At 39.1% G+C, this 13,341-nt stretch overlaps 1 protein-coding gene across 1 annotated transcript in view; it reads left to right on the top strand.

Annotated features, from left to right (window-relative positions):
• TRAF5 (TNF receptor associated factor 5) overlaps window positions 1-13,139 on the top strand; it is a 36,405-nt gene extending 23,266 nt beyond the window's left edge. Inside the window, exons 8-11 of the mRNA XM_063441452.1 lie at window positions 5,413-5,505; window positions 7,997-8,131; window positions 11,041-11,209; window positions 12,559-13,139. Of these exons, the coding sequence (XP_063297522.1) occupies window positions 5,413-5,505; window positions 7,997-8,131; window positions 11,041-11,209; window positions 12,559-13,139 (978 nt within the window). The remainder of the gene's footprint in view (window positions 1-5,412; window positions 5,506-7,996; window positions 8,132-11,040; window positions 11,210-12,558) is intronic.
• The last annotated feature ends 202 nt before the right edge of the window (window positions 13,140-13,341 follow it).

Below are 13,341 nucleotides of genomic sequence, written 5' to 3'. Positions count from 1 at the left end.
TCACCTTTTAAACTTACTCCTATTAAAGTGAGATTTCAAACTGAATTTGAAGTGAATTTCAAATTTAAGGCCAGAGTAGGGGAATGGAAGGTATAGCGCACTGAGAGAATTTTTCATGTTCAGCTATTTTGCCCTTAAATATTAAATTTGATTTGATAACCCTCACTAAGTCTTCCACCAGAATAAAGTAATTAAATATAAAATAAAATGAATGTAGTGCCTGCCCCCAGTCTTACGTAGAGAGATTGCAGTATTCTATTGTGTTACAAAACATGCTATAATCGGGTAGTTCCCCTTTAAGGAGTACTTCCAATAAACTGGTATCAATGTGACGAACACACAGTTTGGACAAAAATCTTATACCTATAAGCTTATATGGAGAGGATTGGAGGGAGGATTGTACGTATCAAAAAAGAGCACAATAAATGGTTGAACTGTGCAACAATGTATCATAGCGAAACTAATGTGACACTTTAACTTTATTGACTATATTGCTGAAATGATACAGTTGCCTCAGTGTACTCTAAATAGTGCTTGCAATCCCTATATACATCTATGAGACTGTCTCAATAACAGTTAGATGGCAATACATGGTCGTTCTCAATATTCGAACTATACAAAAATGATAATAAAGCCCTGTCCATGCAGTCAACCTAGAGACAAAGATATATGGGAAAGATAAGATTAAATAAATCCCTTCAGTCCATCTATGATGGATAAGCAGGTAGATAGAGGGAACAATGGAGAATATACATCAAAACCTCCCTTCGCATATATAAGTCACTGGGAGTGATGGCCAATGGACAGCGGTTGATCTAGTCTAAAGGACAATGCTGCTAAAGGCACCACTTTTCTAATTCCCTGCAATCTCCTTGAAACACCTTTGTGGGTGTTCTATGTTATGGCTGGCACTTAAAGTAATGTCCCTATAACATGCTCTAATCCTACTCCAGATAAAGAAGATTACATATTCAACTACAAAAAACAAACAAAAAATGAGTGAGGTAAGGATTCCCTTAAGTGCATCGTGAGTGCTCAAGTGAGGTGTAGGGATATCCTGCTAAAACCCGACGCGCGTTTCGGAGTACGAGACTCCTTCGTCAGGGGCTGGGACTTTTTTGTTGTTTTTTGTAGTTGAATATGTAATCTGCTTTCAATATAACACAGAAGTTATATATAGATATATATCCGCATTTAAAACCATTTTGTAAGATGGAATAAAATGTAATTGCATGATATTGTGGATGGTATTAATTATGTCAATTTATAAATATTTAAGTTGTGTTTTTTTTATCGTTAATTTGAAAATATACGATGTTCACATTATCGTTGTATAGTTAAGGAGGATGTCACAGGGGATGGTCCATTCTCTGAGAATTAAATATAAAGGGTAATTATAGACATATATAAAACAAATATGTCATTAAAAGGGACACTCCAGGCACCCAGACCACTTCTGCCCATTGGAGTGGTCTGGGTGCCAACTCCCACTACTCCTAACCCTGCAACTGTAATTATTGCAGTTTTCTATAAACTGCAATAATTACCTTGCAGGGTTAACTCCACCTCCAGTGGCTGTCTACTAGACAGCCACTAGAGGTCACTTCCTGATTTCTAGCAAGGATTTTCCTTGCTAGAGCGTTGCTGGACGTCCTCACGCTGTGTGAGGACCTCCAGCGTCGCTCATTTCCCCATAGGAAAGCATTAAAAATCTTTTTCAATGCTTTCCTATGGGGAGCGCTAATGCACATGCGCGGCATGTTTCATAGACAGCGGTAGAGTGATCTTTTTAAACTCAGGTCACAAATGAAATGTGCTGTTTGAAAACTGAAAAATGTGCAACACACAGAGGTTTTCAAAACAAATAAAAAACAAACCGTGGGACTTCCCCTCGTACCGTGCAGATTTCCCTTAATTTATTTTGCAGAAAAAGATTTTTCCAAATGTGGTAAGGGTGCGAGTTAGCTACAGTAAAAAGATTAAAGGATTAGCAACTTCACTACCAAGAAGTTTACAAAAAAAATATCTCCAAGTATTTTGGGTGTCCTGGGAAATAATGTTTAAATGTATTTTTCTTTTTTTAGTATGCATAAAGAACACATTATCTAATGGAAACAAAAACAAACATTTGGTTGGACAAAACAAACTTTCAAAAAATCGTTTACCAATAATGAAGTCACAGGCAAGGAAACAGTGTTGTAAAAAAATATATACACATTGTTCATTATAATATATATTGTTACATTGCTCATACCATATCACCCTCATTGCAGCCATGTTACTTCTTTGGACACACACACACTAACACATGCACACACATATACACACTGATACATGCACACACATGTACACACTGATACATGCACACATTTACACGTTTATGCCAGACACATACAAACATGTGCATGCAGACAGACACACACACTCTGTCACACACACTGCCAGTAACACACACTGTCAGACACATACACACATGTGCACTGTCACACACAACCCGACAGAAACATATACACATACATATGCAGACTGACACACGCTGTTTGAAACACACAAAACACACACATTTACTCTGGTGGCGATAGTGTGTTGTAACTCCTGACAGCAGCCAACAAAAAGGCTCCAAGCACATGCCGCTTCCCTGCTCCGCTGTGATGGGTAGTGAAGCCCCCTAGCAGCCTCAGCCACCCTCCCATTACATTCTTCTCTGGGAGGGCGGTGGCTGTTTATTGTCCAGCCCAGTACAGCAGCTCCAATGCTCCCTGTGAATACAGGGAGAGGGACAAGAGCTGTGCCAGTTCCCCCCTCAGACCGCAGCATTAGCAGCCACCTTCATTTGAAAATGTGGAGAGACGGCAGACCAGTCTCCTCAGACCGCAGACAGTGGGGCTCTTTTTCTCTGGGTCTCTACAGTTGGTGGTGGGGGCAGAGTGATATTAGTGCTTTTATTATTGTTAATTTTAGCAGCTGCTTATCATAAAACAAAAGATCAGTGACGATGACTGTTAGGAGAAATTCAGGGGAGCAGGCAGGATCAAACTGAATAAGCAGCATTTTTTTTATGGGTATAGAGAAGGGGACATTCATATGTCATGGCATATCCCCATCTCTCTCTTAGTGTGGGGGTCATATAATTGTGTTTTTCTAGAATCTAATTAGTGGATAAAGAGGAACTCTCGTAGGTCCTGTTTGATTTGAGGTTGAACAAGGGGGAAATGACTGACCTCAAGCATGAAAATACATGGAGCGTTTGACAGACAATCCAGTAACAGTAAAGGATTTCATAATCAAATATACCAGCTAATATAAATCCAGCAAAGATGTGATACATTGCTTGTGTTTGGTGCTAAACAAGTTTGATCACAGGGCTATGGAGCTAAGTACTTATTCAAGTTCAATGTGCAATCTATACTTCATATCAGCCAGGGCTGTGCAGTTCTATGATATAAAATGTACTATCATGTCTTATACAGTATCTCACAAGGTGAGTACACCCCTCACATTTCTGTAAATATTTTATTATATCTTTTCATGTGACAACACTGAAGAAATGACACTCTGCTACAATGTAAAGTAGTAAGTGTTCAGCCTGTATAACAGGGTAAATTTGCTGTACCCTCAAAATAACTCAACACACAGCCATTAATTTCTAAACCGTTGGCAACAAAAGTGAGTACACCCCTAATTGGAAATGTCCAAATTGGTCCCAAAGTGTCAATATTTTGTGTGGCCACAATTATTTTCCAGCACTGCCTGAACCCTCATGGACATGGAGTATACCAGAGCTTCACAGGTTGCCACTGGAGTCCTCTTCCACTTCTCCATGATGACATCACGGAGCTGGTGGATGTTAGAGAACTTGCGCTCCCCCACCTTCCGTTTGAGGATGCCCCACAGATGCTCAATAGGGTTTAGGTCTGGAGACATGCTTGGCCAGTCCATCACCTTTACCTTCAGCTTCTTTAGCAAGGCAGTGGTTGTCTTGGAGGAGTGTTTGGGGTCGTAATAATGTTCGAATACAGCCCTGCGGCCCAGTCTCAGAAGGAAGGGGATCATGCTCTGCTTCAGTATGTCACAGTAAATGTTGGCATTCATGGTTTCCTCAATGAACTGTAGCTACCCAGTGCCGGCAGCAGTCATGCAGGCCCAGACCATGACACTCCCACTACCATGCTTGACTGTAGGCAAGACACACTTGTCTTTGTACTGCTCACCTGGTTGCCGCCACACACGCTTGACACCATCTGAACCAAATAAGTTTATTTTGGTCTCATCAGATCACAGGACATAGTTCCAGTAATCCATGTCCTTAGTCTGCTTGTTGTCAGCTTTAATCTGCATCATCTTCAGAAGAGGCTTCCTTCTGGGATGACAGCCATGCAGACCAATTTGATGCAGTGTGCGGCGTATGGTCTGAGCATTGACAGACTGACACCCCACCCCTTTAACCTCTGCAGCAATGCTGGCAGCACTCATAAGTCTATTTCCCAAAGATAACCTCTGGATATGATGCTGAGGACATGCACTCAACTTCTTTGGTCGAACATGGCGAGGCCTGTTCTGAGTGGAACCCCTCCTGTGAAACCGCTGTATGGTCTTGCCCAGTTTCAGGGTCTTTGCAATCTTCTTATAGCCTAGGCCATCTTTATGTAGAGCAACAATTCATTTTTTTCATTTCCTCAGAGAGTTCTTTGCCATGAGGTGCCATGTTGAACTTTCAGTGACCAGTATGAGAGAGTGTGAGAGCGATAACACCAAATTTAACACACCTGAGACCTTGTAATGTTAATGAGTCACATGACACCGGGGAGGGAAAATGGCTAATTGGGCCCAATTTGGACATTTCCACTTAGGGGTGTACTCACTTTTGTTGCCAACAGTTTAGACATTAATGGCTGTGTGTTGAGTTATTTTGAGGGGACAGCAAATTACCCTGTTATACAGGCTGTACACTTACTACTTTACATTATAACAGAGTGTCATTTCTTCAGTGTTGTCACATGAAAATATATAATAAAATATTTACAAAAATGTCAATAAACAGATTATATAATTAAGTTATTGACTTTTTAGCTATGATATTTTCAGAGCAAAATTACCTTAAAGGTACACCCCAAGCTAGTGCCATCATCAGTTAGGGAGTTTCCATAGCAACTACAGCAGCCATTTCTGTTCTCTCTTATCGGTCACTTATTTGGCATAGAATGGATGCTGACGATTTGACTGAGAGGTTGGAGAAAGACCTATTTTTAAATACATTTTCTTCCAATCTGTGTATTTTCTGCGAATCTGTTAGCACAATATATATATACACTAAATTGGATGCTCTTTGAAAAGACTATAAGTACTTTGGGGCTTGACAGGAACCCTTTGATCCTACAGTAATTGTCCATATTTGGTTTTATTTTTTTTAAGGTAAAAAGAGTTCAAATAAAGAGCCACGAAGATGCCTTTCTCAGAGAGCACATGCTCTGTGTTTTAAATAGAAATATGCAACTTGAGCAACAGGTATGTGACAATTTGTATGTTTAGTTGTGTGTATATTTAGCATATCACAGGACAATATGATCTCTGTGTAGAAGGAAATTGCCTAGGCTTGCCTATTGAATGTGAATTTAATTATGTGTACTTACTGCACTTTTATTTTCTGATTACCCACTTCTGGGACAAATTGCCATCAGACTTGGTATTGTTAGCAACAATGTAACCAGAGATGATTCTGATACATCTATATGTCCTTATAACAAAGGGACAAAACATGGCTACAAATTGAACTCTTGAAGGGCCACTGTAGTGTCAGGAACACAAACGTGTATTCCTGACACTACTGTTCTAAAACCACCATTAAGTTGGGTGACCCCTCCTTACCTGTAGTTAGAATTTACTCATGTTTGGCTCTGCCCTGCCTTGTTAGCTGAGATTATAAGAATTAATGATCTCAGCAAATTGACCATGCTTTCCCGTAGGGAAACATTGGATTGGCTGAGACTGTCAATTCTGATGATCTCAGCCAATGAGGTAGGGCAGAGCCAAACGCTGCCCTGGCCAATCAGCATCTCCTCATAGAGATGCATTGAATCAATTCATCTCTATGAGGAAAGTTCAGTGTCTCCATGCCATGCGTGGAGACAGTGAACGTCAGTGCTGCTCTGAGGAGTGGCCACTAGAGGTGTCCCTAGGCAGTGTTTACATTAAAAGGCCTACAGGGACTGACTATACTCACCAGAGCAACTACAATAAGCTGTAGTTGTACTGGTGACTATAGTGTCCATTTAAAGGGGACTACAGTGGGGAAAACTCATAAGGAAAATCCTATTCATATAAAATAAAAACAAATATTAGAATATTGGAAGCATTAATATTAGCTAAGTAAGATACATTTATGTAGATCTGCATAAATCATTCATCACTCAATCACATGCAAATGTTTGGTTGAGTTAACTAGTTTAAATTATGGGTTGTAATAACAGGCACATCAATATTTGCATCTGATTCCTGTTGGTCTCTGCGTAATACAGCCTCTGTTAGTCATTTTCCATGCTGGAACATGTCACATAGTGCTACTACACGTGTGACTTACAAAACATTTTCCAAACTCACATTAGAAAAAAAAATGATACAAGTTGGGTGATTAATTGATTAAATCTGAGAATGTGCACTAAATATTTTGGGTCTGCAGGATAAAAAAAAAACAAGCTTTATAAATGAAAAATCAATAAATACATTTTTTTTAAAGTGTCTAAATTCTGGGTGTGAAAATTAAGTGAATTTGTTGTGGAGTCGGCAGGAAATGCCATCAAAGGTAACAGGAAGCAGAGTTACCCACACAAACTATTTTGTAAGTGTATCTAATAGAAGTGTATTTTCCCCACTAAGCTGCACTGCTTAGCACACAGTACTAACTAGGCAAATATAGCTCAATTAAAAATAAATACATTTAAAACTATTTGCCTCCTGGAAAAGTTAGGCTCTTTCAATTGCATTGTTCATAACATTAGTTTAAGGCTCTAAATTAGGCTCTAGCCCTCTAATTTCTGCACGGATATTCTCTTTGAGCTGATTAGGTGTGTGCAGTTTGTTCACGTACGCCCGCTCCGTGAGATGTCCCCATAGGATGTAATCGGGAGCTGAAAGATCTGGAAAACGTGGCTTCCAATTAATCGGGGAATTTCTCAAAATGATACACTCACCGACACCAACAGTTATCTCAGGAAGTAGACTGTGGCCCTGGCTATATGGGTACTGGAACAGCATTCATAAGGGCAATTTTCCTTTTTGCTTCAAAATAATGGACTTGCCATTTTGTAGATAAAATTCCACTACTTAATACTTCAAGTATTTTTACTTGTTCCTACATGAAATTACCCATGATAAATCTCACAAGACTTTGTTATAATATGTACCTGCAAAAAGAAAAAATAACTACTAACAAATAAGTTATTTACCTGTCAGGTTTTGGCCCACCCTACAAATGGCTAATTGGGCCCAATTTGGACATTTTCCGGTAGGGCTGTACTCACTTTTGTTGTCAACGGTTTAGACATTAATGGCTGTGTGTTGAGTTATTTTGAGGGTATAAATTACCCTGTTATACCGGCTGTACACTTACTACTTTACATTGTAGCAAAGTGTCATTTCTTCAGTGTTGTCACATGAAAAGATATAACAATTTTTTTTTGCAGAAATGTGAGGGGTGTACATATATATTGGACTTTTCCCCTTAAGGAGAATGGGCATGCCACTGCAAGCTATTTTCCTTGGGGTTACATTTTTATAAACTCATATAAAATGTGTCTTTATTATAGTTAATTCTTTATTTTATTTTATTTTTTTTAACTCCCAAACGTACAAAACCACAACCATTTCCTTGTACAGTCTCACTCCAGTTATTCGGTCTTTTACATATTTTTTTCCACTTATCTTTTCAGCACGGCCGCTGTGGTAGCTAAATATACACTGCGCTCATCCTTTTTTTTTTTTTTTATGTGTGTTTTCCCAGATGCAGGATTTAAAACAATATTTGGAATTAAAAGAAAATAAAATCCAGAAGCTGTTTGAGACGGTTAAAAGGTGTGAAAAAGAATGTAAACAATTTGCACATGGTGCGAATGGGGTCAATCTCTCCAGCACACAGGTGAGACAAACTTACAAACTTACTAAAAGCAATTTGGGGTGAATTGAATTCAATTGAATTTTCGAATCACCATTATTCACGGTTTAGTAAACAAGCCACTCATGAACAAATAGGTAAAATATGATTCCCAGACCAAACTGTTCTTTTCAAGACCTACCTAAATGCCTCATCCTGTGCGGCCCTGTATGAAAAGAACACCTTGAATATTCACAATTACAATAATTTATATTATTTTACTTTATTTATAAAGTACCATCACTCTCTGCAGAGTATTATCGATTTAGTATGTCGTGCCCACAAGATAGTTAACACGTGTTGACGGTTTAACTAATTTGCGGGCATGATGTAATTGACTCATAGGCACGATCTACTAAATTGTGCCCATGAAATAACTATGTTGTGGGCAATGGGGCCTGTACCTCTTATTAGCACCTACCTCCCTGCTGCCTCTGCCTCCTCTAGAGTTGTATCCTCCCCGGCTCTTTGCAATTTCCTGAACCCAACCTTTCCAGTGACTAGCACCTTCCTCTTTCTGCTCCCGCACCTGTCCTTCTAATTCTGCTATTTAATGCATTGAATTACAATGAGGTTTGTGATAGGAGCTGTGTGTGAAAGGAGAGGCAGGATTCCACAATTAAAGACCGCAGGGAGGAGATACAAATCACTGGAGCCACCCGAGGCTGCAGGCAGAGATGTAGGTGCTAATAGGAAGTCCCATCCTTGCTGCCCAGGATATAGTTACCTTGTGTGCATTATATAATAGATTGTGCACACAAGTCAGCTATATGGTGCCCACACATGAATTAAACCGTGAGTACGCACTAACTGTTTTATGGAGACGATCTGCTAAATCGTATTCATGAGATAGTAACGCATTAAAAAACAATGAGGAAGGGCTGCACCAGATATGTTAACACAATGTACTTACAAATATATCAACAGATAACACAATGAGCTTGTGACAACACATTCTCGTGAATAACAGAGATAACCCGATGTTGTCACAGGAAAACACAGTCTTGTGACAACAGAGAGATAAGAAACACGCAAACAAAGTGCAATATAGGAGGTCTCACTTAAAAGTGGGACTGGGGTACTGATTAGAATCACAGATAAATAGTACAAAAAAATATTAAACTCTCACTTCAAAAATAAATGTCTTTGTAAGAGGCTTGTTTAGGTGTAATATCCTCAATGCTTCTAGTAGTCCAACTGTTCCCCTTGTATAAAATACAAAAAGCGAGGGAAACCAATAGTATAGTATGCATTGACCAATATGAGTGAAAAAGAAATATATATAATCAACTCACATTTAAAAGAGCTATAGCCAGCTCAAATGTGAAGGGCGTACAGCGGTATAATCCCTGCTTATGGGATATGTGGTAGTAGTCCTCCAAAGGGGTGGTGTCCAACACTTAGGAAAGGTGTATATAAAAAAACAACTGATAGTGCTCTCAGTAGATAAAATATTCTAAAATGAATGTAAATAAAAATGTGCTTAAACGTGTAGTGCAGACCAACTGCACTATATCAGCATTGGTGGTATGATCCCCACCTTGGATATACTTGTAGTCACACGATAAGTAAGGTAAAAACCAGGTAAAAATTCCAACATCAAATTGTGTATTGTAAAAGATGATTGGCAGAAGATCGTGACCCAAAAAAACTTTTTTTTTTTAATGAAATACACATACAAAATTACCGTTACGTGTTTCGCCACTGGGGCTTTTTCAAATAAGATAGAATTTCAAACCTGGCTAATAGGGGTTTATATAGGTAGATAATAATTATCTTTCTCTTATTATGAGCGCTGACCCTTTTCTGATTTATTTCACCAGATATTACAGCATGCCACCATTTAAAAAAAAAAATTGCTTTCACATCATGTCACCTCCGGAGATCCATAGAAATCACAACCCCTGAATCTGATGTGCATAGAATGGGTAGAAAAACATTTCCCCATTCAGGAATTAAAATCACTACCTTTGCATTACAAGCTCAGCGCACTAACTCTCGGCTGACTTATAAGTAGTCGTTTTCAATGACATTTTAAGACTTTTGAATTATATACACATCCAATTTAAACGCCCTTCTAGGGGTTAAATATGGCACTCCAAAAATCACCTCTTGGGGCATACAGGGCATGTTCGAGGTGAGCTCTGAATGGGCAGATTTAAAAAACGACCTAAATTCTACACATGCCCAATTGCCATTAACAGCTTATCCAGTCATAATTAATATTTATAAACTGCCAACAAATTCTATAGCACTGTACATTTATTATCAGTGTATCAGTCTGTGTTGTAGTATAAGAAAGGGGGCAGAAATGATAGCACTGCAGTGCTGCATGGTGTGTGTTTACCATTTATAGGGAAATTACCAACAAGTTAACACTTTCCCATAGTGAAATAACGTCCGTAAACGTTCACTATCTTACCAGTGGCAATATATATATATTTTTTTATTATTTTGACAATTTTCTAGTGGGGCGCTGCCCTTAATGCCCCCATGGACAAGCCCCCAGTGAAAAAATTAAGTTCCTTCATTTTGAAAAGATATCTCATTGTTTGTGATTTGGATGAAATTTGCTAATTCAGAGTCAGACTTTAATAGCAAACTCTTGTGGGTAGTTTTCCAGCACCCAGCTGTGGGTCGGACTCGGACTATACCAGCTTTAATAGCCAGTGTTGCAGACACCAGTCAGAATAGAGACCCGTCATAATAGTTACACACTATATAGGACATTCTTATACAGACACTGGGTGCAGATTGTCTTCCTTTTAACTTTAGTAAAAACAAACCACCAACTCCCAATGGATTAAGGTACTTTTTAATTTTTTTTTTTCTTTCTTTACACATTTTTTTAACGCAAATTTCACTTTTGCTATTTTAATATATTTTGCTATTAGACTCTTGCTACTTACATTGACAAAGTTGCATGGCTGGAGAACCAGGTGCTAGAAGTGGTGCAGCTGGTTAGCCAGGAGCAGAGCCGACTGGATCTAAGACCATTGATTGAGACCCTGGAATGCACCAACCAGAAACTAATCTCCATGGAAAGCTATAAAAGTCGCTTAGGTATGTTCCATACATGTTCTTACTGAAACCGAGTAAGCTTTGGCCCTCCAGCTGTGAAAGCTAAAAAAAAAAAAAAAAATTTGTCAGAGATCGTCATGGAAAACATAATCTACAAGAGGTTGTCTGGCAAGCTTTATCTATCATGAAAATTTCCACTCACCCACTATCTATTGTTGAGTGAAAATTCAGATCTGAGTATGTATGGTATCTTGTTCATGAATAATATTTTCTTAAAACTGATGAGCAATTGAGAATTTTATTAAAGGGTTACTCCAACCAAAAACTGTGTTTTAAGATCACATTGTTCCTATACTCGTCCCCTTAAAACTAACCTCCAGTCCAGCCCCAAAGCCAAGTTCTCCCTCATTTCAATTTTTCTCTACTGATGTCACTCCCACTAGCTAGAAGGGGACAGATGTCAGGGACGGCATGCTGAGGGGATGTTATGGGCAGCATGGAGGAGGGCTGTGCTACCATTGGCTGTCTGTCACTTATGACAGATGCAAAACATGCACAGAACTGATATAAGCCAGCCTGTAACTCTTGTTCTGGGCTAGCTAATGTCACCCCAATGACCGTATCAGGGATGGAGTTACATCTCTGGCAGCAAAAACGCTGCACATACACGCTCGAAGCACCATGACCACTTCCAACCAGAGAAGTGGCCATGGTAGTTGGAGTAACCCTTTAAGGTTTTGCTTGCTCCATGAGAAATGTGCCAGGAATCCATCAAATGCCCAATATTTGTATCTACCGTATTGCGATGGGTTATTATCAATGTCGGAAACACAGATTTAAAGAAGAGAAATCCAGGCACTCTCAGGATACAAAAAGGCAAATTTATTGAACCCACTGCAACGTTTCGACCTACACGGTCTTTGTCAAGCTTGACAAAGACCGTGTAGGTCGAAACATTGCAGTGGGTTCAATAAATGTGCCTTTTGTATCCTGAGAGTGCCTGGATTTCTATTCTATTTTTCCTCATCAAACTTGGTTCCTGGTACTGGGACTGGTCTGGTGCACCTGGATACATTTCAAATGGGTTTGAGTGCAGTTCCACATTCCTGCTACATTATATTGCAAACACAGATTTAGTACAAACTTTATTTTTGGTTTAATTTCAGTGTTCAGATTACCTCTTTTTTTTTATTTATTTTTTTTTAGATACATTTTTCTGAGTATCATTAAATTACTCAAGTTTGAGCCATTCACCAGATAATGTCTGGGTAATTAACTTTTTCCCCACTCCCCTATGTCTCCGACTCTGGGGTCCCATCAAATGCATTTTTGTCATTCTCATGTTAAGAACAACACGTATCCGTAACCAAGTCCCACTTTATGTCCTTCAGATAACCTGGAGAGCCAGTCAGGCAAACACGACATGCAGATAAATATCCAGAAGACACAGCTGAACATAAATGAGGAGAGGTTCAAGCTTTTGGAAGGCTCCTCCTACAACGGCAGACTTATCTGGAAAATCACAGACTATGAGCGAAAGAAAAAGGAAGCTATTGAGGGTCGCATTGTTTCCATTTACAGCCATCACTTTTACACCAGCCGGTGCGGTTACCGTCTATGCGCAAGGGCATATCTAAACGGGGATGGGTCAGGAAAAGGAGGGTATTTATCTTTGTACTTTGTGGTGATGAAAGGAGAGTTCGACTCTCTCCTGCCCTGGCCTTTCAAACAAAAGGTGACAATGATGCTGCTTGATCAAAGCGGGAAGAGAAACCATATAGTTGATGTTTTCAAAGCAGATCCAAACAGCAGCAGCTTCAAGAGGCCAGAAGGCGAGATGAACATTGCCTCCGGTTGTCCACGATTTGTGTCTCACCCCCAACTGGAGAACCCCAAAAATGGCTGCTACCTCAAAGACAACACATTGTTTATTAAAGTTGCTGTGGATTTAACTGACCTGGAAGAATTATGAAGAATACATTTTTCGTTTTCATATATTTATATAGAATATATATCTATGTAACGTTTCTTTTTTTTTTTTTTTTTTTTAGAGTTTCTTTTGTTAATTATGGCAATATTTGCACAGCTCACATGACACATGTAAAAATTACCGTTTATGCAATTTTTTTGACCTGTTACTGTAAGTTATGAAAAAGAAACAATGCTGATTAATA

This window comes from Pelobates fuscus, chromosome 2 (genome assembly GCF_036172605.1).
Source record: "Pelobates fuscus isolate aPelFus1 chromosome 2, aPelFus1.pri, whole genome shotgun sequence".
Lineage (NCBI taxonomy): Eukaryota > Metazoa > Chordata > Amphibia > Anura > Pelobatidae > Pelobates > Pelobates fuscus.
The sequence above is the reverse complement of the archived record's forward strand: the minus strand, read 5'-3'. Positions and strand labels throughout refer to the sequence as shown.